The sequence below is a fragment of the Podarcis tiliguerta genome (genome assembly GCF_965153285.1).
Source record: "Podarcis tiliguerta genome assembly, chromosome: 2".
In the NCBI taxonomy this organism is placed as follows: Eukaryota; Metazoa; Chordata; class Lepidosauria; order Squamata; family Lacertidae; genus Podarcis; species Podarcis tiliguerta.
In genome coordinates, this window is record NC_139535.1 from 43,175,508 (window position 1) to 43,200,477 (window position 24,970).

General features: G+C 41.7%; 2 protein-coding genes and 1 long non-coding RNA gene across 6 annotated transcripts in view; 1 reads left to right on the forward strand and 2 right to left on the reverse strand.

Moving 5' to 3' along the window:
- The window catches only part of CACNA2D3 (calcium voltage-gated channel auxiliary subunit alpha2delta 3), a 480,742-nt gene that overhangs the window by 71,460 nt on the left and 384,312 nt on the right, over nt 1-24,970 (reverse strand). The gene's annotated exons all lie outside the window — the stretch shown is intronic.
- Nucleotides 6,834-16,310, forward strand: LRTM1 (leucine rich repeats and transmembrane domains 1). 2 transcript variants are annotated; one of them, XM_083421736.1, is made up of 3 exons: nt 6,834-7,465; nt 9,438-10,034; nt 15,034-16,310. In XM_083421736.1, the coding sequence occupies exons 1-3, from the start codon at nt 7,459-7,461 to the stop codon at nt 15,468-15,470; spliced, it is 1,041 nt and encodes a 346-aa protein (XP_083277862.1). In that variant the 5' UTR covers nt 6,834-7,458; the 3' UTR covers nt 15,471-16,310. The 2 variants fall into 2 exon arrangements, with proteins under 2 accessions (XP_083277862.1, XP_083277861.1); XM_083421735.1 differs by lacking the exon at nt 6,834-7,465 and adding an exon at nt 8,497-8,768.
- LOC310668714 lies at nt 16,995-21,424 on the reverse strand. The gene is made up of 2 exons (XR_014506811.1): nt 20,515-21,424; nt 16,995-19,875 (listed from the first exon to the last, which is right to left on the reverse strand). It is a non-coding gene; the product is annotated as an uncharacterized lncRNA (long non-coding RNA).

A 24,970-nucleotide genomic window follows, 5' to 3' on the forward strand; every position in this document is an offset into this window, starting at 1 on the left:
TGACCCAACACTCACGTCTAGGTTAAATGCAGAAAATGTGGATTGAAGGGTTTTGTTGAGTGACGGTGTAATGCCTTCACCAGCTCACACTTCAGATCACATTAACCACACTTCCGTAAAGAACAAGGCAAAGCAAATGCAGATAATGGCTATTATTGTCTACTTCATTATGTACCAGGCTTCTAAAGATCTATTCAGCCTACAACTTCAATACACGATGTCATCTTGTATGGGACATCTTGTATTGAGGTTGTAGGTTTTGGAATAAACCCCCTCCTGAGATCTGCAATCTCACTTCTTTATTGGCCTTCCAGGGGTGTGCAAAACACTTACCCCCCCCCCCATTTGGCCTTTGGTTCAACTGGCTAGAGTTACTTGGTTCTACTAGCTTTTCTGTTTTTGTTGGCTGTTGAGATAATTCACTTGTGGTATACCAGCTTGAGTGCGGAAGCATCATCCTAATCCACACAGAATATTCAAATAGACTCATCTATTCATTGTCTTGCGTTTACATCTGACTTTTTTCGATCATGGAACTAAGGTGGCCTGATGTCATGAGCCCCACAGCACTGCGGGGATTGAGTTTGGGTTGGCAGACCCTGATGGAGAAGCAGAAAGAAACAGAGGGGGAGTTTAGCTGAACTGGAAGAACCTGGGGGGGGGTGTCCCCTCTATTTCTATCCCAACTTCAATTGCTTTAGAAGGGGAAGCAGAGATGCCAGCTCTCCCCTCCAAACTTCCTGCAGAGAGGGACACCTCAGTGGAGGCTGGGTAGTGCTCTGATCAGCTAATGAGATGAGCTGAATAGGCAGCAGCAGTAACTGAACAGGAGCCTGAGCAGGAGAGGGCAGCCTTTTGGCCTAGAACCAGGCACTGCCTTCACAGATGGCAGCAGAGCTGCCCTGATGGATTGTGCACATGCAATCCCACAAGGTGAGGTAGTCTCGCAAGGGTGCATGCCACTCATCTTTAAAACCTTGACAGGAGAGGTGTGGAAACACCCATCACTTGTGTCCAGTTCTGAACCTTTTGCCCTGCCCTTGAACTCCTGAATCATAACTCCTGAGAATTCTGTCTGTTGTCAAGCATGTACCACTGCTTGCTCGATTACTTCCAAGTAAGAGCCTCTGTCTGTGTACTTTGCGCAGGAGTCCAGAAGAAGAAGAGCAGTTTGGATTTGATATCCGGCTTTATCATTACCCTAAGGAGTCTCAAAATGGCTAACAATATCCTTTCCCTCTTCCACAACAATCACTCTGTGAGGTGAGTGAGGCTGAGAGACTTCAGAGAAATGTGACTAGCCCAAGGTCACCCAGCAGCTGCATGTGGAGGAATGCGGAAGCGAACCCGGTTCACCAGATTCCACTGCTTTTAATCACTACACCACACTGGCTCAAGACACATACATGTCACTGTCTATCCAAGGACTACTAGACTCAAGCCTACTGAAGTTCAAAAGTGGTGGCCCCATGTCCCTTCAGACCACACCCTGTGACAATAAGGCATGCCCCTGTTAACACTTCCCCATTATGAGCTTGCAGGGCAGCAGCTGAAGAAGGAGCAAAAAGGATTTTCTTGTGTGTGTGTTGCTCTTCCTGTGCAAAGGTCAGAGGGGCCAGGGTTTCTGTTGAGGCAGGTGATTAGCTGTGGGAGGAGCTTATCAGAGCTTGCAGGGCAGCAGCTGAAGAAGGAGCAAAAAGGGTTTTCTTGTCTCCAGAAGATCAAAAGAGACTACAAGGATCTGGGCAGGAAATTGAAGCAATTAAATGCACAAATTGTCATCTCATCTGTCCTCCCAGTTGAACGACGTGGCCCAGGGAGAGAGGGAAAAATAGTGGAAGTGAACAGCTGGCTTCGCAAATAGTGTAAACAGGAACGGTTTGGATTCTTAGATCACGGACTGCAGTTTCTTGAAGATGGACTTCTGGCAAGCGATGGGCTGCACCTCACAACGGTTGGGGGGAATGTTTTTGCCAAAAATCTCAGAAACCTCATCAGGAGGGCTTTAAACTGACTAATGTGGGGGAGGGAGACAGTGCTCCTGAAGGTAGGAGTCTATCAATTGATGAAGATGATCATCCAAATGTCATAGACCAAATGGAGCAAACAGCACGCAGACCTAGTGGTGGGAGGAAAAAATCCTTAAATAAGAGACACGGGGGAATGATTAATGGACTTCAATGTCTGTACACTAATGCGTAAAGCATGGGAAATAAACAAGATGAGCTTGAGCTCTTGGTACAGCAAACTAAATATGACATAATAGGCATCACTGAAACCTGGTGGGATAAGTCCCACGACTGGAATGTAATAATGGAGGGATACAATCTATTTCAGAGAAACAGACCAGACAAGAAAGGAGGAGGAGTGGCGTTATATGTCAGGGATGTGTATACCTGTGAAGAGATCCAAGATTTAGAACCTCAAAGCCAAAGTGAGAGCATTTGGGTCAAAATTAAGGGAGAGAAGAATAACAGTGACCTCATTGTGGGAGTTTACTATAGATCCCCAAGCCAAACGGAGGACATAGATGATGCCTTCCTGGAACAGATGGCCAAGCATGCAAAAGGAAGGGAGATAGTAGTAATGGGGGACTTCAATTACCCGGATATTTGTTGGATGTCAAACTCAGCCAAGAGCATAAGGTCAAACAGATTCCTCACTGGCCTTGCAGACAACTTCATTGTCCAGAAAGTGGGAGAAGCAACAAGAGGAACAGCCATTTTAGATCTGGTCCTAACCAATGTTGATGACCTGGTTAGTGGGGTAGAAGTGGATGGATCATTAGGCGCGAGTGATCATGCTCTTCTGAAGTTTACTATACAGCGGAAAGGAGCAGCCAAGCATACTAGGACTCAATTTCTTGACTTTAAGAAAGCCGACTTCATAAAACTTAGGGAAGTGCTGGGTGAGATCCCATGGACAGTAATACTAAAAGAAAGGGAGTTCATGATGGCTGAGAGTTTGTTAAGAGGGAGATAGTAAAAGCACAACTTCAGGCAATACCAATGAGACGGAAACATGGAAGGTGCCTAAAGAAGCCAGGGTGGCTATCTAAAGAACTTTTAACTGAGTTAAGATTAAAAAAGGATGTGTACAAAAAATGGAAAAGGGGGGAAACCACCAAAGAGAAATTCAAACAAATAGCCAGCACATGTAGACACAAAGTCAGAAAAGCTAAAGCACAGAATGAACTCAGGCTTGCTAGAGAGGTTAAAAGCAACAAAAAAGGCTTTTATGGGTATGTTCGTAGCAAAAGGAAGAACAAAGAAACAGTGGGGTCACTCAGAGGAGAAGATGGTGAAATGCAAACAGGGGACACAGAAAGGGCTGAACTCCTCAATGCCTTCTTTGCCTCAGTCTTCTCCAATAAAGAAAACAATGCCCGACCGGAAGAATTTGGAGCAAATGATTCAGCAGGGGAAACACAGCCCAGAATAACTAAGGAGATAGTACAAGAATACTTGGCTAGTCTAGATGTATTCAAGTCTCCAGGGCCAGATGAACTGCATCTAAGAGTATTAAAAGAACTGGCAGATGTGATCTCAGAACCACTGGCAATCATCTTTGAGAATTCCTGGAGAACAGGCAAAGTCCCGGCAGACTGGAGGAGGGCAAATGTTGTCCCTATTTTCAAAAAGGGGAAAAGAGAGGACCCAAATAATTACCGCCCAGTCAGTCTGACATCAATACCAGGGAAGATTCTGGAGCAGATCATTAAGCAAACAGTCTGTGAGCACCTAGAAAGGAATGCTGTGATCACCAATAGTCAGCATGGATTTCTCAAAAATAAGTCATGTCAGACTAACCTGATCTCGTTTTTGGACAGAATTACAAGCCTGGTAGATGAAGGGAACACAGTGGATGTAGCCTACCTTGATTTCAGCAAGGCATTTGACAAGGTGCCCCATGATATTCTTGTAAAGAAGCTGGTAAAATGCAGTCTTGACAATGCCACCACTCAGTGGATTTGTAACTGGCTGACTGACCGAACCCAAAGGGTGCTCATCAATGGTTCCTCTTCATCCTGGAGAAGAGTGACTAGTGGGGTGCCACAGGGTTCTGTCTTGGGCCCGGTCTTATTCAACATCTTTATCAACGACTTGGATGATGGACTCAAGGGCATCCTGATCAAATTTGCAGATGACGCCAAACTGGGAGGGGTGGCTAACACCCCAGAGGACAGGATCACACTTCAAAACGACCTTGACAGATTAGAGAACTGGGCCAAAACAAACAAGATGAATTTTAACAGGGAGAAATGTAAAGTATTGCACTTGGGCAAAAAAATTGAGAGGCACAAATACAAGATGGGTGACACCTGGCTTGAGAGCAGTACATGTGAAAAGGATCTAGGAGTCTTGGTTGACCACAAACTTGACATGAGCCAACAGTGTGATGCGGCAGCTAAAAAAGCCAATGCAATTCTGGGCTGCATCAATAGGAGTATAGCATCTAGATCAAGGGAAGTAATAGTGCCACTGTATTCTGCTCTGGTCAGACCTCACCTGGAGTACTGTGTCCAGTTCTGGGCACCACAGTTCAAGAAGGACACTGACAAACTGGAACGTGTCCAGAGGAGGGCAACCAAAATGGTCAAAGGCCTGGAAACGATGCCTTATGAGGAACGGCTAAGGGAGCTGGGCATGTTTAGCCTGGGGAAGAGGAGGTTAAGGGGTGATATGATAGCCATGTTCAAATATATAAAAGGATGTCACATAGAGGAGGGAGAAAGGTTGTTTTCTGCTGCTCCAGAGAAGCGGACACGGAGCAATGGATCCAAACTACAAGAAAGAAGATTCCACCTAAACATTAGGAAGAACTTCCTGACAGTAAGAGCTGTTCGACAGTGGAATTTGCTGCCAAGGAGTGTGGTGGAGTCTCCTTCTTTGGAGGTCTTTAAGCAGAGGCTTGACAACCATATGTCAGGAGTGCTCTGATGGTGTTTCCTGCTTGGCAGGGGGTTGGACTCGATGGCCCTTGTGGTCTCTTCCAACTCTATGATTCTATTATTCTATATACCTGCATCTGTAGAAAACAAGTAAGGTTCCAATAGGACAGTAGGAATCCACACAGTACAATGCCAGTGATGTATTGACCTTGAAGTGCATACCCATTTTAGGAAACAGGGGGGTTTGAAGCCCAGCTTGAGTGCCACACAGTCTACATTCACAGGATTCCAGCAGAGTCATTTGCCCTTCAGTGTTCGCAACATATCACTCGTCAAGAGCATTATGAGCTAAACTCTAGCAGATGCTACAATAGCAGAACAAACATTTGGATGAGAAATCATATTGAGTGAATGCAATGTCCCAGCCCATGTTCAGCTTGGCCCACTTTCCCTTAGCGTCATCAGATCTGGTACCAGATGCAGCACCTCAGAGAAAAGAGGAGGGACAACAGAAAAGAATTTTTTTCTGATGGAAGTGCATGCAGTATTGGTGACTAGTCTTTCTATCAGCTCTGAAATACTAAAATATAAACTATATCTTAATTAGCTACCAATAGTTTCTAATTGTGTTTTGCAATAATCCAGACTAGAACCATTATAGAGTCATAGAATTGTACAGTTGGAAGCGACCCTGAGGGTCATCTAGTCCAACCTCCTGCAGTGCAGGAATCTCAACACACAGTCTCCCATCCAGCTTGAAACCATACCAGACCCTGCTTAGCTTTGCAAATGTGGTAGCAGTTTTATTGCTGCACCATTCCGCAGACAAGGAAATAAATGGGAGACCTGCAAAGGGTGTGTTTGATAGATTCCCTGCTCAGACTACTCAGTCCATTTCAGTAGAGTAAAGCATCTGAAGGCCCTGATCCACTAGGCACTGTGGTAGATTGCACCCTGCACCTTGCAAAGTCAGGCCCAGCAATGGTGGCAGCAACAAGCAGCTCCGACTTGCTCAGCCCTACCCATTGCCACCCCACTGCTGCACTTACCTGACCAAGGGGCTCTGGATTGCGGGCTCTACTGGTCAAAATGGGAGCCTCAACAATCACTCTCTCCCACCAGAAACACACCAGGACTGCTCCAAGGAAATGCAAAAAGGAGTGCTAGCCCCTGGTGGGCCACCCCCTTACCCACTTCTGATTGGCCAAGCAGATAGCCAGCCAATCAGGATTTCTTTAAAAAATGGATTCCCCCCTTTCACTTCTCATTTCCTTAGAGTATGGTGGACTGTGAATTTTACATCTGGTGAATTAGGGAAGACTAATGGACCTGGCAGGCCCAGGCAAATCTCCTATAAAACACACCTGTTATGTAAATATCAGTTTCATTTTAGCACTCTGCTGAATCTTCTGTGAAAATGGCAGCCAGATTTCACTGGAAACGTGAAGCTGTGGGACTGTAGAAGGAAGTATTATATTAAGAATTAAGAGAAATGACTGGATCCATTGGGCCACAATTCTTCCCACCCCACACCTTGAGAGCCCTCTGGGCACCCAACCCCACCCCATTCACCAGTGGAGAAAGTGTTTCTAGCATTTTTGTATTAGGGGCTGGTCCTGTTCTTTATGTGACCCAAGCACTTATTCAGAGGTTTGGTAGGGAGTTAGGAGGAAGAAGGAGGGTGTTTTCCTCCCGTTCCCTCAATGGCAACCTAACCTCATAAGTGAAAGCGATGATGAGTTATGTCAGGCATGTTCAGCAGCAGTGGCACAAGTCACTATACCCACAACTGCAGCATAAAGCTAATCCATATATCAGTTAAGGTTGTTCATTCTTGTTTGGGGAAAAAGAGAGGATTCATATTTTGAATGTCTGAAGTTCTTGGGCATTTTTTTTTCCTTCAAAAATTTGTTTTCCCCCTTTACAATAAAATCCTGTCAGCACGGCTAATCCCTAGGGAAATCTAAAGTATAAGCCCCAGAACAGTAAACAAGTGCACGGTCAAAACCATGTAATCAAGATGAAGGCCTCCTTGTACTGAGATTACACACCCCATTGCCTCCAATCACAGCCAAGGACGGCGGGAACGCAAGTTCAGAGTCATCTGATTTTGAACGGATTGACAAAGCATGGCTAACAATCCAACAGAAATCAAGAACTACATGGGATTTAAAAAGTCAGCTTTATTTTTTGTGCCTTGGATTTGAGGTAGATTAAATAATTGAAAAGGCTAGGCTATTAGGTCATGATTTCTGTGTTGCAGCTGTCTAGCACAAGTTGACAGACACTCTGCAAGGCCTGTTGATTTAATAAGAGAGGCATAGGAAATCTCTGTGGGTAGCAAACGAGCAGTCAATGAATCTGAAAGGAAACATGATTGAATGGGGTGGGGGAACTAACCAGCATTTATAAAGCTGTGATTAGCTGGAGGTCCTATGGCAGCTACAGTTGTGTTTTCTGAATAAGTGCAATAATGCATATGCAGCAGTGAAGCAACTTTGCTACAGAGAGTTATTGCTTCATATAAAACTTGAACTGAGACCTGCAAGCTCGACAAGAGAACAGCCATGAAAGGTAAGATATACTTTTATGTAGACGTATTGTGAAGGGGTATTACTTTGCAAATAAACTATGCTTTAAAATCCAGACAAATCAATAAACCACAATTTTTTGTGTGGACTCAAAGCAAATTGTTGCATGCTAAGCATGCTGATTCAAAATGCATCTCCTATCTTCCTTATATGAATGCAACATTCAGAAACCGTAATCAGACATTTGTAGGGTCAGTTCAAATATTTGTAAGGGGACTTCAAACACTATTTTTGGCAATGAAGTTTGAGAAATTATGTACAAGATAAACTGTAATCTCAAAAAGTGAATGGCTTCATATGAAGGCTGACATGCTTGGTTATGAAATCAAAGGCTCTTGAATATCTGTATCTTTTAGGAAATTTAAGTTCTACATTCAGCGACTTTTCCTGAATATTTCAATACTATTTGTCTTGAAGCTAAACCTTGTGCATGTTTGCCAAGTGGAAAGTCCCTCTGATTTCATTGGGATTTACCCCAAAATAAATGTACACAAGACTCAAGCCCTTAAGACTCCTGCTTAGAAATAAGAGATACTACTGATCTGCCTCAGGGACCATTCATGAAAGGAGACGGAAAGCTTTTATCAATCTGGACATATGGCTCTTAGCTATCATTGCCTGGTATATGATTGCTTTTACTGTGTGCATACATACAAAGAATGCTGTCTGAGAAATATTATTTATAAAAAAATAGTACTCATTATATTGTTTGTGCCATTGTAAGGAACTGTGTGAACTTCATTCACTGTTTCAAAGAAGGGAGACATTTAAGATACTGGAGAATGCTTATGGATTATAGACACGAACAAGTGAACCATAATATGAAATACTGGTAATAGAATTAATAGAACTATAGATAATAACAGCAATAGAGATGTTTAAGAACATTTGTTCAAATAAGAGTTACTAGTTATTGTACGGTGTACAGTACAAAAAAGCAACAGACTCACTGAAATTAATGAAACTTAGTCGGGTCTATTCACTTGCATGGATCTGTTGAGAATAGGACTACCATTGGATACAACCCTCTGGTTTTATTTTTTTGATGTTTGATCTAGAAAAGCATCCCAGACACTTGCTCAACACACCGGACTCAGTTCACTCAAATGTGCATATTGTCTAGATTGCTAATGCATGTTGGCTATCTCATTCATTTAAATGTGCAAGCTGGGGAGCCACTGGAAAGGAATTCATAGAACTTAACAAGGAAGCTCTAGAAGGCTGGAAAGTTTCTAAACGGTTAAGAATGCTGTAGATCGGGGTGACTACAGATCACATGACAAAATGTAAGAAGCTGAGAAAGACTTGCTGAAGTAAACGAGGCCACTCATAGTCTTAAAGTTAACCACTGGTTTAAGTGTTTTTCATAACCATGGTCTTAGTGTCTCCAAGGGAGCAGCCAATGCGAGGCTCATCAGTGAATAAGTAACATGGATGAAAAATTCCTTAAGCAGTAGTTGGACCTGCTGTTTTATTATGAGGCTTGACCAAACCATTAATGCTGATAAAAATAAAATTACAATTACACTCCACTGAAAATAGTCTGTTGAATGTTTTCTAGCTCCCTCCATGCTGTCAGTGGAATTCATTTACTATGCTGGGTGTAAAATTCATAGGGCACATTTGCACTTCTGACAAAGTTTTAGGATTCTCCCCAACAAAGCTTTGAGTTAACCCTTTGAATTTAATGGATCTAAACTATCCATGGTCATTAATTTCAATTGGTCTACTTTGAGTAGGACTAGCATTGGCAACAACCCATGGAAACTTGGTTCATTTAGATACTGTATATTTGAGAAAATTGCTGATATGCATGACATGAGGATTTTATGACTATAACTACAGTTCATCCTGCTATTCAAATATGCAAACTTACTCTGTACATATCTTCAATATACTAACTGCCATCACAAGATGCAGAATGTAACACTGATACTTCTTTTCTTATTGCATAGGTTCATTGCTTTTGATTTCAAGTGTCATCTTGCTAACAGATGTGCTGAGTGGCTGTCCTCCAAAATGTCTGTGTAATCGCTTTTTAAAGACAGTGGACTGCAGGAATCGAGGGCTTGTTGAAGTTCCTTCACATTTACCTGCTGAAACTCAAATATTGCTGTTGTCAAATAATCGCATTCAGAAAATCAGTCAAAGTGCTTTTGTTGACACTCTGGCCCTCAAAATCCTGGATTTATCTAATAACTCTATCACGGGTCTGTTGCCTGGCACATTCAAAGAACTGCAACATCTACAGATACTAAACCTAACGAAGAACTTCATTGAATATGTAGACAACAAAACTTTTAGTTCGCTTTCACGCCTAAAAGAGCTGGATTTATCCTCCAACAATATATTAAGTATGCCTGGAACTCTGGGAAAAAATACAGGGAACATAACTTTATTGTCTATGAAACATAATAAACTTCAGAAAGTAGACAGACTTCTGTTGGAATCGCTCCCAAACCTGAAAGTTGTTCTGTTTAAGGGTAACTTCTGGCAATGCAATTGTCAAGTCTTTGGCCTTAAGTTGTGGCTGGAAAGTTTTTTATATAGAGGTAAGTAATTTTTCTCTGTTACATATATACTGTACATCCAGCAAATGTCATTAAGACATATCTCACCTTCGCTATTTATTGAAGTTTTAATTCAAGGGAGCATCTAATAACATGGAAAATGGATTTGGTGGGGGGAGTCGCTGAGTATGGATGACTTCCTGATGTAGAATTTACTGTATAGCCTATACACTTCCTACACTTGATACTGTGTAACAAGGTTTAAATATAGCAATAAGTGATGATGGTTAGGGTTGCCGATATCATACATTACAACATTCTTAACTCTATACAGCAGTTTCTATGACTTCTGCTTATTGAGAGGGTTCATATTACGTTTAGTAGTACATACATGGCTTTAACAAATTGTTGACAAGGCAGCTACTTGCACACTGTAAGAGCATGTTGGGAAGTCTGGACCATTCACTTATGTTATATATACTGAAGCCACAACGTAAGAGCTTTGCTGGATCAGGCGAAAGATCTGTTGACCCTGATCTTTTGTTGGTAATGGTGACCTGCTAGATGCTTTCCTGATGTTTCTGAACAGTTGTTTGTCCCCGCAGCAGCTAGTATTGGGACCTTTTCTGTAAACTATACCTTTCCAGTATGGTGTAGTAGTTAAGAGCGGTAGTCTCGTAATCTGGGGAACCGGGTTCGCGTCTCCGCTCCTCCACATGCAGCTGCTGGGTGACCTTGGGCCAGTCACACTTCTCTGAAGTCTCTCAGCCCCACTCACCTCACAGAGTGTTTGTTGTGGGGGAGGAAGGGAAAGGAGAATGTTAGCCACTTTGAGACTCCTTAAAGGGAGTGAAAGGCGGGATATCAAATCCAAACTTCTTCTTCTTCTTCTTCCTGTAAACATGGAGCCAGGGGCCATCATGGCAGCAATTTATTTATTTATTTGTCATTTCATATCAGTGTCTTTAGGCGACCCTAAGTTTTAGAATCTTGAGAGAGAGCTTTGTATCTACATTAATCAACAACTAACATCAATTCATTGGTTTTTATCCCAATCTGTACTGAATTAAATGAATTCATGGATGATAAGACTATCAATGGATACTAGTCATTAAGGCTCTGCTCGGCCCCATTGGTCATAGACAGTAATGCTTCTGAATGCCAGTTGCTGGAAACCACAGTTCTTGCGCTCATGCTATGCTTGCAGGTTTCTCAGAGGCATCTGGTTGGCCACTGTGAGAACAGGAGGCTGGGCTAGATGGGCCTTGCCCTGATCCAGCAGGCTCTTATGTTCTTGAAATGTTATAAATGTGTGTATTTGTTGTTGATGTTTTTATTGTTGAATCACTTCAGGATGTTTTATGTGAAGCAATTCATATAGCTGCAATTCAATACACATGTTTCAACTCAATCAATTCAACCACTTCTAACACAAATAAGAGCATACCCGTTACAAAGGAAACAAGTGGAGACACTGCTGTCATCTTTCCAAAATTCAGCATGGTTTCAAACTAGTAGTAGTAAGAACAGATATATTGATCATGGAGCAATACATCATGCAGTTCTGTACTCAAAATATTTATTCAGAAGTAAACTTCCTAGTTAGCAGGCTGAGGAATGAAACTAGAGGAGTCCAGCTTTCTTACCTTATGTGATGGACACCTTAGCTACTGACTACATGAGATCACGATTAAGCTAAAATGTAGAAGAGAGAATTGGGGGATGGAGCTTGTGGGTTTCTTTACACCTCCTGCTTTTCCTGGAGGAACCCAGCCTGATGGGTGGGGTATAAATAATAAAAATATTATTATTATTTCAGAATTTGAGTACTGGATAAAATATACTCCCAAGGTGGTCATCACTTTCCAAGAGCCTTGAACGGTTAAAATATTACTAAGTAATTTCTTTCCATCCTAGGATATATTGCTGGAGTCATGCTCCATACAGACATCTTCTTATAAGCAAAAGAACATAATGAATGAATATAACTTAACTGTTAAGTTTGAAGAATAACTTCATAAATTTATCTCGAGGAAAGAAGCTTTCCAAGACAAATTAAGAACCCTTTTTGCTTTTCCCATCTTTGCACCGTTCTAATCTGCATACATTTGTAACATGAATAGAAATCAAGTTACTATCAATGCTATCTGGGAAAAACACATGTTGTATATTCCACCAACAATTTTTCATTTCACTAGCAGTTTTCTTGTAATACTTGCATAAAGCAAACTGATAATGATGCCCAATCCTCTCCCAGATCCACTAAATAATCTGCCCTACCTTTATATCCCCCAAATGGATGGATGGGCACATACACACACACACAAACAAAAATAAGAAGAATGAAATGTCCACCTTAAAAAAAACCCACACACACAAGTAAAACAGCATAACAATCTGAATATTACCTATGCTAAAGGTACACTAGAACAAAAAGTTTTAGCCTGGTGTGCAAATGTCCAGTTGTGCAGTTAGATAATTGCTGAGGATGGATGCAATGGAGGACAGTGGGGATGGGGTGGGGGGGAGTTAGATAATAATATGTAGTCCTTCACTTACTACAAAATGTGGTAAGCAGTGTTTCAAAGGAGGAACCTTTCTGCTTGTGGGAGAAGCTATATTTTTGTCCCAGGAAATACAATTTAATCACATGGCATCTTTCTGGCAACATTAACACCCATTGTCAGAATACAAAACAGCCACACTGCCCACCTGTCAAATTTGGCCCATGAAGCAGAACCGGATAAGGATCTCACCCATGGAGTGAAAAAGTGTTAGGATATAGTTCCTTTCGACCTTAAAAGGTTCCCTTGACTATTGTATGTCACATGCCTGTTTACTTCCAGCACTTGCTGGGAACTTCCGTTTGTATATAGCTTTTGTGTTACTGCTGTTTTGCTGGAGACGAAGGGAAGCAGACATGTTTTCCTCTGTTCCTAAACTATGCTGAATAAAATGATGTACATTATGCTTACACATTTCTCTGTCTGCCTCTTTGGCTGTGAGAAGATTTATGCATTCTGCTAATAGAGCGTGCACGGGTCTCTAAGCGTATCTGAGGCTCGTGTTGCTCATTGATGCTGTTCCAAGGGAGACTGGCTGCCGGCCGGTGGCTGGAGCCAGCTGGGGGCCTGCCTGATGCCCCCATCTTCCTGGCAGTATCCCAGCAAAAAGATCCTCCCAACCACTGTTGTGCATGTTCTACTCAGATGCACATTACAGTGAGTCCAATTGGGCTTATTTCCAGGCTACTGTGGAATTACAGCATGGAATTACAGCCTTATATGATTCTTCTATTGTTTTTTCCAAGCCATTCATCAGCAGTTGTGGTGGACAATCCCATTGTAATTATTTGCTGGACAACGGAATAATCTTCTTACAAGATTATGACTGAATTTTGAGTCTCCATTATTCTTTCCTACCTAATTCCATCAACGTGAGGTAAACTGCAGCCCAATCGTATCCATTTTAATGCACAAGTAATTTCCACTAAGTTCAACTCCTACATAATGCGTTTAGGGCTGCAGTTGTACAGAACAATCCTAAGCAATCAAAATTAAATCCCATTCAGCTCAATGGTGTTTACTCTCTGGTAAGAGTCTTGGGGTGCAATCCTATGCACACTTTATTGGGAGTGAGTTCCACTCAACTTAGTGTGCCTTCTTCCTGAAAAAAAACATGCATAGGAGTGAGCTCTGAGAATATTTATATTACACTGAAGGGCATCATAGCATTTTTAAAAACAAAAATCACATAAAATCTTACAGTCATTGCAGCATGAATTCTACATACAAAATACTGCAGATCTGACTAAATTCCAAGTCTGAGAGAATGGGAGCGAACATTGTTTGAATATGCAAGGAGGGCCTTTTATATACAAGTTAAAGAAGGCAGACAGAAAGCAGATTTGTTGAAAAATGGCTCGCATTCAATAACTCTTGGGATAGCAAAAGGCAACAGACATATTACATCAATTTTACTACTATATAACTTTTATATCTGTAACTTCTGTGTCCATACTTTTTGCTCACTTCATTTTATACCTATATGTATACTTATAAACAGAAACAATAAAATGGAAAAAATAGGAGATTCTTCCCACCCACCCCTTTGTATGCTCAGACTGAAATTCACTCCTCAAGTGATTGAAGACATGTGTGATAACATTTTTGTCCCTGGAAAAAGAAACCAGAACCCTAGAAACCAATGTAAAGTCAATCCAAAACTAATTTCTCTGCGATCTTATACATACAGTTGTTTAAATATAAAGTGCAGTCAAAGAAAGTGTAGTATTTCCTACCCGTTAACTATCTCCTACCCTCAGTTCATCTCTGTTTATTCTCTCCTCTTTAGCCATTGTATCTTCTGGGCCCCTACGTCCTGGTCCTATCTCCTGGCTCGTCTTGCTACTGAAACTTCCCTCAGCCTCTTTGCTTCCTGAGCTCTTTGTCTCTGCTCTCAATTTCCACCAAAAGCACATAGACCCTCTTGGTCCCAGACCTTTCACTTCCTTCACAACAACTGTTGTTTTGTGGCATGCCATCACTCAGATCAGGCCAACTCTCTGACACTGAATGGAAAACATCTGATCATTCTCACATTAAAATAGGACCTAATTTGCTTTTGTCTCTGCTCAGCATCTATTTAACCATGGTTTCCAAAACAGTGTTACTATATGGTGGCCATTTTAAACTTCCTCCATGTTGGCTTTAATCACGGTAATGTTGGGCGTCAAGCCAATGGTGTATTCCCCCCCCCCCCATTTACAACCTTATTATGACCATTTGTTTTCCTTGGTTGGACTGTTTTCCAATAGCATCTATGAATGAAAGGAAAGCTTAAGTTTCACAAATGACTAACAAAACTACACACTAATATGAGGTTTTTCCATTGTTGTAATTTAACTGTAAACCAACCAGCATAGAAGATGGTTGTCATTTTTATACAGGAGAAAAATCAGTTTCTTCATTACTTTAGTTAGTGGGTGTTTGGTTGGTTCTTCTGAGTGAGCAAGAGCTTGACAAATGCTCCTTCTTTTCAGGAGGAATTAGTGACAGTATCATCTGTTCAGCGCCTGATCATCGGAAGGGAAAAGACCTCCTGAGAATTCCTTATGAATTGTATGGAATCTGCCCTCCTACAGCTTCCGATGTCCACCAGGCCAATGCTCTTCACTATACTTCTGAGCACAAAAGTTCTCCAAAGCTTGCCCATCACAATGAACACGGAGGAGACAGCAGCCGGTCACACTGTGAACCGAAACCAAAGCCACGGCCTGTTAGCTTGCGTCATGCAATTGCCACTGTAGTAATAACTGGAGTGGTCTGTGGGATTGTATGTCTCATGATGTTGGCTGCCGCTGTGTATGGCTGTGCTTATGCTGCAATCACTGCAAAGTACCACCGTGAAAAGAACTCCTCTGGCAAGGAGAAAAGGAGTCTTGAGGGAAAAGAGTCGTTTGAGAGGTCATTGGCTTGAGTTACTGATTGTTATGGGGTTTCAGAAACATATACTACTCCCCTTGCCCAACAAGCTGAGTAAAGTCGGAATATGGCTGATTTATTAGTTACTCTTACATTTTGATTTTCCACATTCAAAACTGTTTGCATATAACTACAGTGGTGCCAGCAAGATATTTCTGGCCACTGGTATACCATATGTAGATTGGGCAATCAGCTGCACTTGCCAAAGACACACATTTGCATAACAAAGTATATTCAATTGTCACTTGCAGATTTGTACCCTCTTTTGCAGGTGGAGGTGGAGTGCCAAAAATAAAGCCAGTAATAAGTTGTCCAACTGATGGAATGTCAACCAGTGAAGCTTTCCTCCTAATTGTAGTTCTATACTCCAAAAGACTTACTCTATTTAATATCTACCTGCCACATACCTGTTAAAGGTACAATAGCCCTACAGTCCTCCAGTGCCAGGGAGACTTTCAAATTTCAGCAGCGCCACGTGCCAGATCAAAATTCGGTACTCCCCCGCCTCTCATTTTCCTTTCTGCTCAATTCAATATGTCGTAGGTCTGATGCCCTGTGGTGCCCCCAGTATATATGCCCAGTGAAGTAGAACCAGTTGTGCTGCCCTAAATCCACCTCTGCCAATTAACTACACAAAGAACTCAAGTTTCATGAATTGCAAACAAGGTGTTATTGTAGGTCATGGGTAGCCAAACTAAGGCCCAGGGGCTGGATCTGGCCCAATCGCCTTCTAAATCCGGCCTGCGGACGGTCCAGGAATCAGCGTGTTTTTACATGAGTAGAATGTGCGCTTTTATTTAAAATGCATCTCTGGGTTATTTGTGGGGCATAGGAATTTGTTCATCCCTTCCAAAAAAAATTGTCCGCCCCCTCACAAAGTATGAGGGACAGTGGACCGGCCCCCTGCTGAAAAATTTTGCTGACCCCTGCTGTAGGTCTCTCATGTGCTGATCTTAGGGCTCTAATACTATGTTAAGTGGAGGGAGTAAAAAGTGATTTAAGATTCATAGCAATTCTGTTCAGATACTCATGCTTGGATAAATTCAAGATTTAAATAGTTCAAACTGCAGTATTCATTTGTTGTGGTCATGTATTAGTACCCCAACAAATACACTCATGGAGTCAGAACTGGCGGTGACGGACCAGGACTAAAACCTTGGGATCATAACACATGGCTTGATGAAGTTATTGACCCAGCGTGCAACAGTGGTGGAAAAAGCAATTTTGATGGGAAAAGGCAGCAATGCTTCAGAATAGCAGGTTCTGGAAACCACAGGTGCTCTTCCACTCAAATCCTGCTCGTGGGCTTCCCATAGGCATCTGGTTGGCCAATGTGATCACAGGATGGTAGGCTAGATAGACCATTGGCCTGATCCAGCAACAATAACAATTTTTTTCCTTTTTCTTTTTTTGAGCCAAAATGATTTGACACACCCACTCAGCCATTAGGTTTGCTTGGTGCCCTTAGGTAGGTTTGCCATATTTCAAGCAGTGAAAATTCGGACGGTTTTTTTTGGGGGGGGGGGGCAAAGTTTTGACTAAAGTTGTTGGGCTTCTTTGACAAAAAGAGATAGCTTATTTTGAGCTATTTTTATGGAAAATTGGAAAAATGGCACTGCTGACATGGGCTGCCGTACATCCGGATTTTCCCAGACATTTTACCATTTTCCACCCAGACACTGCTGCCGACTGCAGTATTCAGGATATGTCCAGGAAATTCCAGATGTATGGCAATCCTAACTTAGGCCAGCTTCTGTTTCTTCACCTAACCTACCTCACTGAATTGTTGTGAGGGTAAAACAAAAGGAGGGAGAACCATGTACACTGCAAAAACACATTTGAGTTTTTATACCAGCAGCACCACTCCTCCCTGGAGGAGGCCCTAAAGGGTGGTGTAGCAAAGCAGAGTTCAGGTGAGGCTGTTATCTCTCTCAAGGCTGGTCTTATCAGCATAAGCACTGAGTTGCATCTCACCTCACTTGGTCACAGTCTTGGAATTGCCAAATTGGCTAGATGTCTGTACAATAGCAATGAAGGTGCAGCCTACTGCATCCCAGCTCTGGAGTATCTGTGACTCATCTTGTGTGTCCCCTGTCTCAGTACTCCCATTCTGGGCATCAGTGTGCCCTTTTTGACTTGGTACATTTAAAATCATCTGCACATTACATTACATAGAAATATTTAATGTGTTCTGATCGAAAGGTCGCGGTTCGAATCCCCACAATGAGGTGAGCTCCCATTGTTCGGTCCCTGCTCCTGCCAACCTAGCAGTTCGAAAGCACGTCAAAGTGCAAGTAGATAAATAGGTACCACTCCGGCGGGAAGGTAAACGGCGTTTCCGTGTGGTGGTCTGGTTCGCCAGAAGCGGCTTAGTCATGCTGGCTACATGACCCGGAAGCTGTACGCCGGCTCCCTCGGCCAGTAAAGCGAGATGAGCGCCGCAACCCCAGAGTCGTCCGCGACTGGGCTTAACTGTCAGGGGTCCCTTTACCTTTACCTTTAAGCCTATGTGTAGCATTTTAGTCCACAAACAACTAGTTGCAGCAACATGCTTATTAACACTGCAGGTGCCGGCAGACATTTCAGACGTGGAAAAATATAAATCTAATCATTTAAATTAACAAATGCAAAGCTAGCGTTTTGAAACTTGGGGCATTTTATGCCTAATGTAGTTAGATGAAAGGCACCATTTGCTATATATTCTGTGAGAACCACAAATTATCTTCCACAAATGCTTGCAAGTAATTTTCAAATGCATTGCAGGTTATTTTTAGATACTCATTGGGTACCAAATAGCAGGAATCCCTACTGGAATGCCCTTAATTTGCAAAGCACTGGTGTGAACATCTGCTCCTAAATGCTGAAATTATCTGCATGGGCTCATTTAATTTTATGTCTCAAATAAAAATATCAAAAGCAGTTATCTAGAATCTGAAACTTAGAATGGAAATACATTTTATTCTATATCGATTTAGAAACATTTAATGGTTGTTATTCCTTTAACATCTTCCCAAGAGAAGTTGCCTATGCCATTTTGGTTCCAGAAGCTATATATTATGAACAGACTTGTTGTTCATTTGTAATTTTTAAGATAAGATAAAGATTATGTTCTCATGCCATTTATATACCAGAGATCACTAACTTTTTTTGTACTAGTGGGCACATTTTCCATTTTGAGTGCGCTGGGGATGCCAGTTACAAAATAGCTGCCAAGGGCGCATGGCTTAGCATAAAATGGCTGCCATGAGGAGTGTGGTATAACACAAAATTAGAGAGACATCCACCATCCCCCAGGAAGAAAACATAGAGACTCAGGAGGAAACCAGATGTGATACTGATTGTGAATGCAATTGATGTGCACATATTTGCTATGCAAATAGCAGTCATGGGGAAGCCTAATCAGCCTTGTTTAACTCTCTTTCAGACACAATCGAAGTCCTGACAAAAATCACCTCTTGGAAGATATATTTTTTCCAAGTCAAGTCTCCAATTTGATTTTCCCTTGAAATCCAAAAAGCAGTCTCACTGAGGAGATTTCTGTCAGGATTGTGTGAAGGAAAGAGTTGAACTCTTCCACAGCTGCTATTTACATAACAAAAAAGTAGCACATTAATTATGATAATCATGTCTAGTTTTAGCCTGCATCATTTAGGTTTATACTGTTTCAGCTAGGATGGGCATTCAGACAACCCAGACAAACAGAGACTAGGATATTACCCCTAAACTCTATCTTTAAGGACTGGGGATGCGGGGAGTGGGGAGGAAATAGAATTGCTATAGTTCTTGGTAGACACCTCTAGCTTCCAACCAGTGAATAGTTTTACCAGGGCTCTTTTAAAAAAAACTTTCAATCTCAGTGCTTCTGGAAGGGATGTAGAAAGAACTCAGCTTTTCAGCTGGTGCCAACCGAGCAGAAAACACACAAGTCTCAACCTGTTTATCATTCAGCATACTTCCTAATTCTTGCATCTATCCTACGTAGAAGGTTGTTTATTACCAGGTACCTCTATGAAGCATGCTATTTTCATTCAAATTGCTCCAGAAAACATGGGAGTGCTGTACCATGCCCAGTTCCATGTTCACCCTCCGAACAGTGGGGGCTCTGGCTCCCTCAAAAAATACATTGGGGGGCGGGTCAAAGTGCCTTGGGTCCTAGGAGTCTGTGCACAAGCGCTGTTGCACTAATCTGTGTGAAATTTTGGCAGACTTCACCCCCTCATTTGCAAAGAAAATAAGCTATAGGTATACCCTAAAATGGAAAAGTAAAGGTGACTACACAAAATATTCTTTAACCTATTTGTCTGAAATATTTGTCTGAAATATTGCAGGCATCACCCACTCACTAGCAGCTAATATACCTGCAAATTTCATCCTTTTCGAAAAAGTTATAGTTATTTTACCTGGCAAATAGAAGGGGAGGAAATGGAGGCAGTGAGAGATTTTACTTTCTTGGGCTCCATGATCACTGCAGATGGTGACAGCAGCCACGAAATTAAGAGACGCCTGCTTCTTGGGAGGAAAGCAATGGCAAACCTAGATAGCATTTTAAAAAGCAGAGACATCACCTTGCCAACAAAGGTCTGTATAGTAAAAGCTATGGTTTTCCCAGTAGTGATGTATGGAAGTGAGAGCTGGACCATAAAGAAGGCTGATCGCCGAAGAATTGACGCTTTTGAATTATGGTGCTGGAGGAGACTCTTGAGAGTCCCATGGACTGCAAGAAGATCAAATGCATCCATTCTTAAGGAAATCAGCCCTGAGTGCTCACTGGAAGGACAGGTCGTGAAGCTGAGGCTCCAATACTTTGGCCACCTCATGAGAAGAGAAGACTCACTGGAAAAGACCCTGATGTTGGGAAAGATGGAGGGCAGAAGGAGAAGGGGACGGCAGAGGACGAGATGGCTAGACAGTGTTCTCGAAGCTACAAACATGAATCTGACCAAACTGCGGGTGGCAGTGGAAGACAGAAGTGCCTGGCGTGCTCTGGTCCATGGGGTCACGAAGAGTCGGACACGACTGAACGACTAAACAACAACAACTATACAGTCAATGGGGCCCCATTGAATTTTCTCATCTATGGCTCACTTCTTCTGCTTCTACAGAAAGATCCAACACTGGAGTGGAATGGGCAACATGTTTCTGACACTTTCGCCATTTCCCATTACAATGTTTAATATAACGATTAAAATGTTGAGTGGATTGCATTCTAAAGTAACAAGTAAATATATTTCTTGATTGAAAAAGGTAGCATAGACTCAATTTTGTTTGTGATGCACTGCATTTCCCCTTACACTTCCCTTGAAGCCCCACAGCACTCAAAGAAAATCTCCAATAGAGTGGATACTGTTGCAAAGGATTATTCATGCTTGTAAATGAAATTGTTTTCCATGTTTTTGTTGGAAAAATCTATCAAAATAGATTTTAGACTGGAAGAAATAGATTATATAAACTAGTGTCAAAGTTGATAATAAATCAATAATGCAAGAAGGCCTTCAAGAAAAAAGAGATTTGAGAGTAAATAATATGGTGTGGGTGTTTTTTTTAAAAAAAAGCTCTAGTCCGGCTTCTCAGTTTTAGGATCCTGTATTCAGTATTTCTTGGAGAATGAAGTGGGCACGTATAGAATCCTGAAGCTACTAAGCAGGTTACAGTGCTTTAAAACTGTATGTTGGGCATCGCTAGAATATTTTCCTTTGTGTTAAGAGGACACCAACAACAGTGAATGAAAAGACACCTGTTAAATGCAGCTGATACTTCTTTGTGGTACATACGTCACTGCTATAATTAAATCTCAAATAGCCATAGAAAGAGGATACACCCTCAGAAAGATAGTGAGCATGATAGCAAAAGCTAGAAGGCATCTGACTTTCTTTTCTTCATATTTTCTCTATTGAAATGAAAAACCAGCAACAGCATATAAAACCAGGAGTGGGCGGACTTCAGAGCTAGGTGTTAGAATGAAAGAACAGGATGGCTCTAAACACATTCTAAGTATATACAGTGGTACCTCTGGTTGCGAACGGGATCCGTTCTGGAGACCTGTTTGCAACATGAAAAGAGCACAACCTGCAGCAGCGCGTCTATGCACGCGCGGGTTGCAATTTGACACTTCTGCGCATATGTGTGACGTCATTTTGTGCTTCTGCGCATGCGATGAAACCCGGAAGAAACCCTTTCCGGTACTTCCGGGTCACCGCGGGACATAACCTGAAAGGACGTAACATGAGGTATGACTGTATCTTCAGGAAAAAGTGATTTCATAGACCTTTCCCACAAAAGCCCAGTCCTGATTAGCTTTCTTCATTTGCTGTTTTGTTTTTGCTATTGTTAAACAGCTAGGCTCCTTTGGGAGGAAGGGTGGGATATAATTTTAATAAATAAAACAGCTGGGAGTCTACTAGCACATCCTGATCTGCCCTCTGATCACCCCTAATCCATATACGACTTGGGAAAGAATCAACATTGGTGTTCTAAAATTCTTTTGGAATGCCAGTAAAAATGTTGGTAGTGGCAATATGATTATACACCTTTGTTTTGTTTGTTTTGCTAAAGTTTTCTACAAACTCTCTCACAAAAGGTTCCTAGGTAAACTTAACCACTTGGTTGTGAGCCTGAGTTTTAGCTTCTGTGCAGCCAATGGGTTAGAAAGATTTCAGAGAACTCAGAGGACAGTTCCAAGTAACTAATATTGTGGTGAAGAGCACCTGTTCTTCTCACAAGCCAGTTTATCTAATAATAAACTATTTTCTGCTGTAACCTTTCCCATTATGAAAGGAAAGTGTTTGATGACATTCAGACCACATGGTCAGCATCCTATCTTCAGTGAAAGATAACCAGAGCATCTGCTAATGTGCAATTAATGCTCAGTGGCATCTCCTGCTCTTCAAAATGCTTCTCATTCAAAAAGTCTAATGTTACTTTAGCACATCCTGAAACATTAAACATGTATTATATGCAAGTGTTCCTTCATTGGTTCAAAGTTGTATAATCTTCTTAGAAGCACATTAGAATTTTTCTGACTTGCAAAGACATTCATTGCTGCATTTCCCTGTGGGGAGAGCTCTCTAAAACAACAAAATGTTGTAAAAATGCATTGAAGCAAAAATAAAAGTCATCCTTTCAGTGTATCCTGGAAATGTATCAGGACTGCATTGATCCTCAAGCTGTGTGGTTGGGCTAGGGATATCAGAGAATTCCAGCAAAAATGCAAAATGGAACAGAAATCACCAATATTAACATACCCATGCCATTCCTGGAATACAATTCAGTCTAGAGAATATGATCAGTATTCACTGTTGTGATCCTTTTCAACCCACAAAGGATCCATAATGATATGTAATTGATTGTTCTCCCCACCACTCTGCAATTTGCCCTCTGTTTCCTTTGCACTGAAATGAATTGTGTGGAACAATTCAATGGTAACATATGATAACATAATAATAAGCTGACCTGAGTCCCTGTCAGGGAAAAAGATGAGATATTACTTAATAATAATACTGGTTAATTATGTAATTAATTTCAAAAACATTTGCCCTAGTAGACAGTGAGACAAATAACAGCAGAACTGTGACAGATCATAAACAACACTGATTGAAACAATTATGTGGGAGTGGACATTCCTAGCTTGGACATACTTAATATGTGATAAGAGCATGCAATAAAGTTATTTAACAACAAGTGTGCCTTGATAAATTAAGCCACATGTTGGGGGTATTCACCACTGTATGCCGAGAGTGGAAAAGTTCCATGCAGCCAAAATCCCCACCTCAGTGTCATGGCAGGTCAAGAATAAGGATGTACCAGGAGTCCTTAACACACGGGACAGCTGCAAGGAATCTCTAAACCAGCATTGTTTTCCCAGAAAGCAAGCTCCCAACTACAGAAGTTGTAAAAGTTTGATCATGCAAGGGAGACTCTAGCAAAGGCAAGTACCCCTAATCAAATGTTTATGAGCAGAACTTGGGCAAAGGCAGCCTTGCTTGCATGGAGGCGTGTGTAAAGCTTCTTGGCCTTGGGGTGCTTTGCCAACATTCATCTCAAATGCCCAAATGACTTACAGCAGCTGAGTTTCACATACCATTTCTTAACATTTTGGATATCATTATCGTCAACGGTGCCTTATACTCAAATATTATTCACCAGTAAGGTTAGAGGAAAGTTCTGTTCATTTTGTATTTTAATACAAACTAATTCGCACTTCCTTGAACAGCTATCTTTAAAATTCACACTGCTCTGAATTTTGCGATGCAGTTCTTCACCCCCCCCCCCCAAAACCATTCATGTATGAAAACAAGACACAAATGCATTATAGGAAAAACAGCTTGCAAAAATGTTTACATCAGGCAAAATTGCTTGAAAAAAAGCTGTTCATTATGATTAGAATGTGCACTACTGTACTCCTTTTTGTGGTTTTAAAGTGTTGTGGGAATGCAGTGAACTGAACGTAAGAATCAACAGCAACAAAACAGCAGGGAAAGGCACACAGGGAAGAGAGTGGCTATATTGGATATAAATAAAATGCAGCATTACTGTTCTGGCATTATTCATTACAAAACGAAAACATTGCTACAATTCACATTGTAGTTTTACGTGAACCAAGTTCTAATTTGGTTATTCAACTATTGGCTCTGCCCCCAGTAACATTTCAGCCTCAGGCCCTATTTCTATGCATACATCCAGCTCATATACGAAGTCTTTACTTTTTGTGTACCCAAAACGCCTACTTTGCCTTGAACAGCAACCAGGAAATCCTGTACTCTGGAAGTTGGGTGGGAGGGTGGATTGTTGTACCTGACTGACACAGGCCAACTTAAAGATGTGCACCCACACCAGGATAATATGCCAGCCCAGTCCCACTCTTGAAAGTTCAAGTTCTCTTTCTTTAAGCAGCCCAGATACCTCATCTCAACCTGTAGACGGGAAAGGATTCTTTCATATTTGCATGGATTTCACTACACAGTGATTGATAATTTTACAGTGTGAAGGGGAGAACACCATAAGAAGCAAAGAATAAAAGACTGCTGTTGGGGAGTGAAAGGTTTGTGAATAGCAAAGATGTATTTCAGAATGGTTTGACTCAAAATACTGCTTTTCACACCACAATTTAAAGATACTTTTTCACTAATCACATTTGTATCATTACATAAGGAGTATCCCAGATCCAGCCAGTTTGGTGCTCTTCAGATATGGCTGGACTCCACCTCCTTCCACCAACTTTGGCTGCTGGCTCAGCTGCGCAGCTACCTGGGCAGGGATAGCCTAACTTCTGTTTTCTGTGCTCTAGTAATCTCTAGGTTAGATTACGGCAACGTACAGGGCTGCCTCTGAAGACAGTTCGGAAACTTCAGCTGGTGCAGAATTCAGCAGCCAAGCTGTTCACCGGGTCAAGATGGTTTGAGCGTATTAAACCCAACCTGGCCTGCCTGCACTGGCTGCCAATCAGTTTCTGAGCCCAATTCAAACCTTAAATGTCTAAATACTGTAATACCTCAAGAA

Excerpts from the sequence above, each read along its gene's own strand:
- LRTM1 (XM_083421735.1), top strand. Across the intron at positions 10,035-15,033 it reads GGAAAGTTTTTTATATAGAG|GAGGAATTAGTGACAGTATC; the intron begins GTAAGTAATTTT and ends CCTTCTTTTCAG.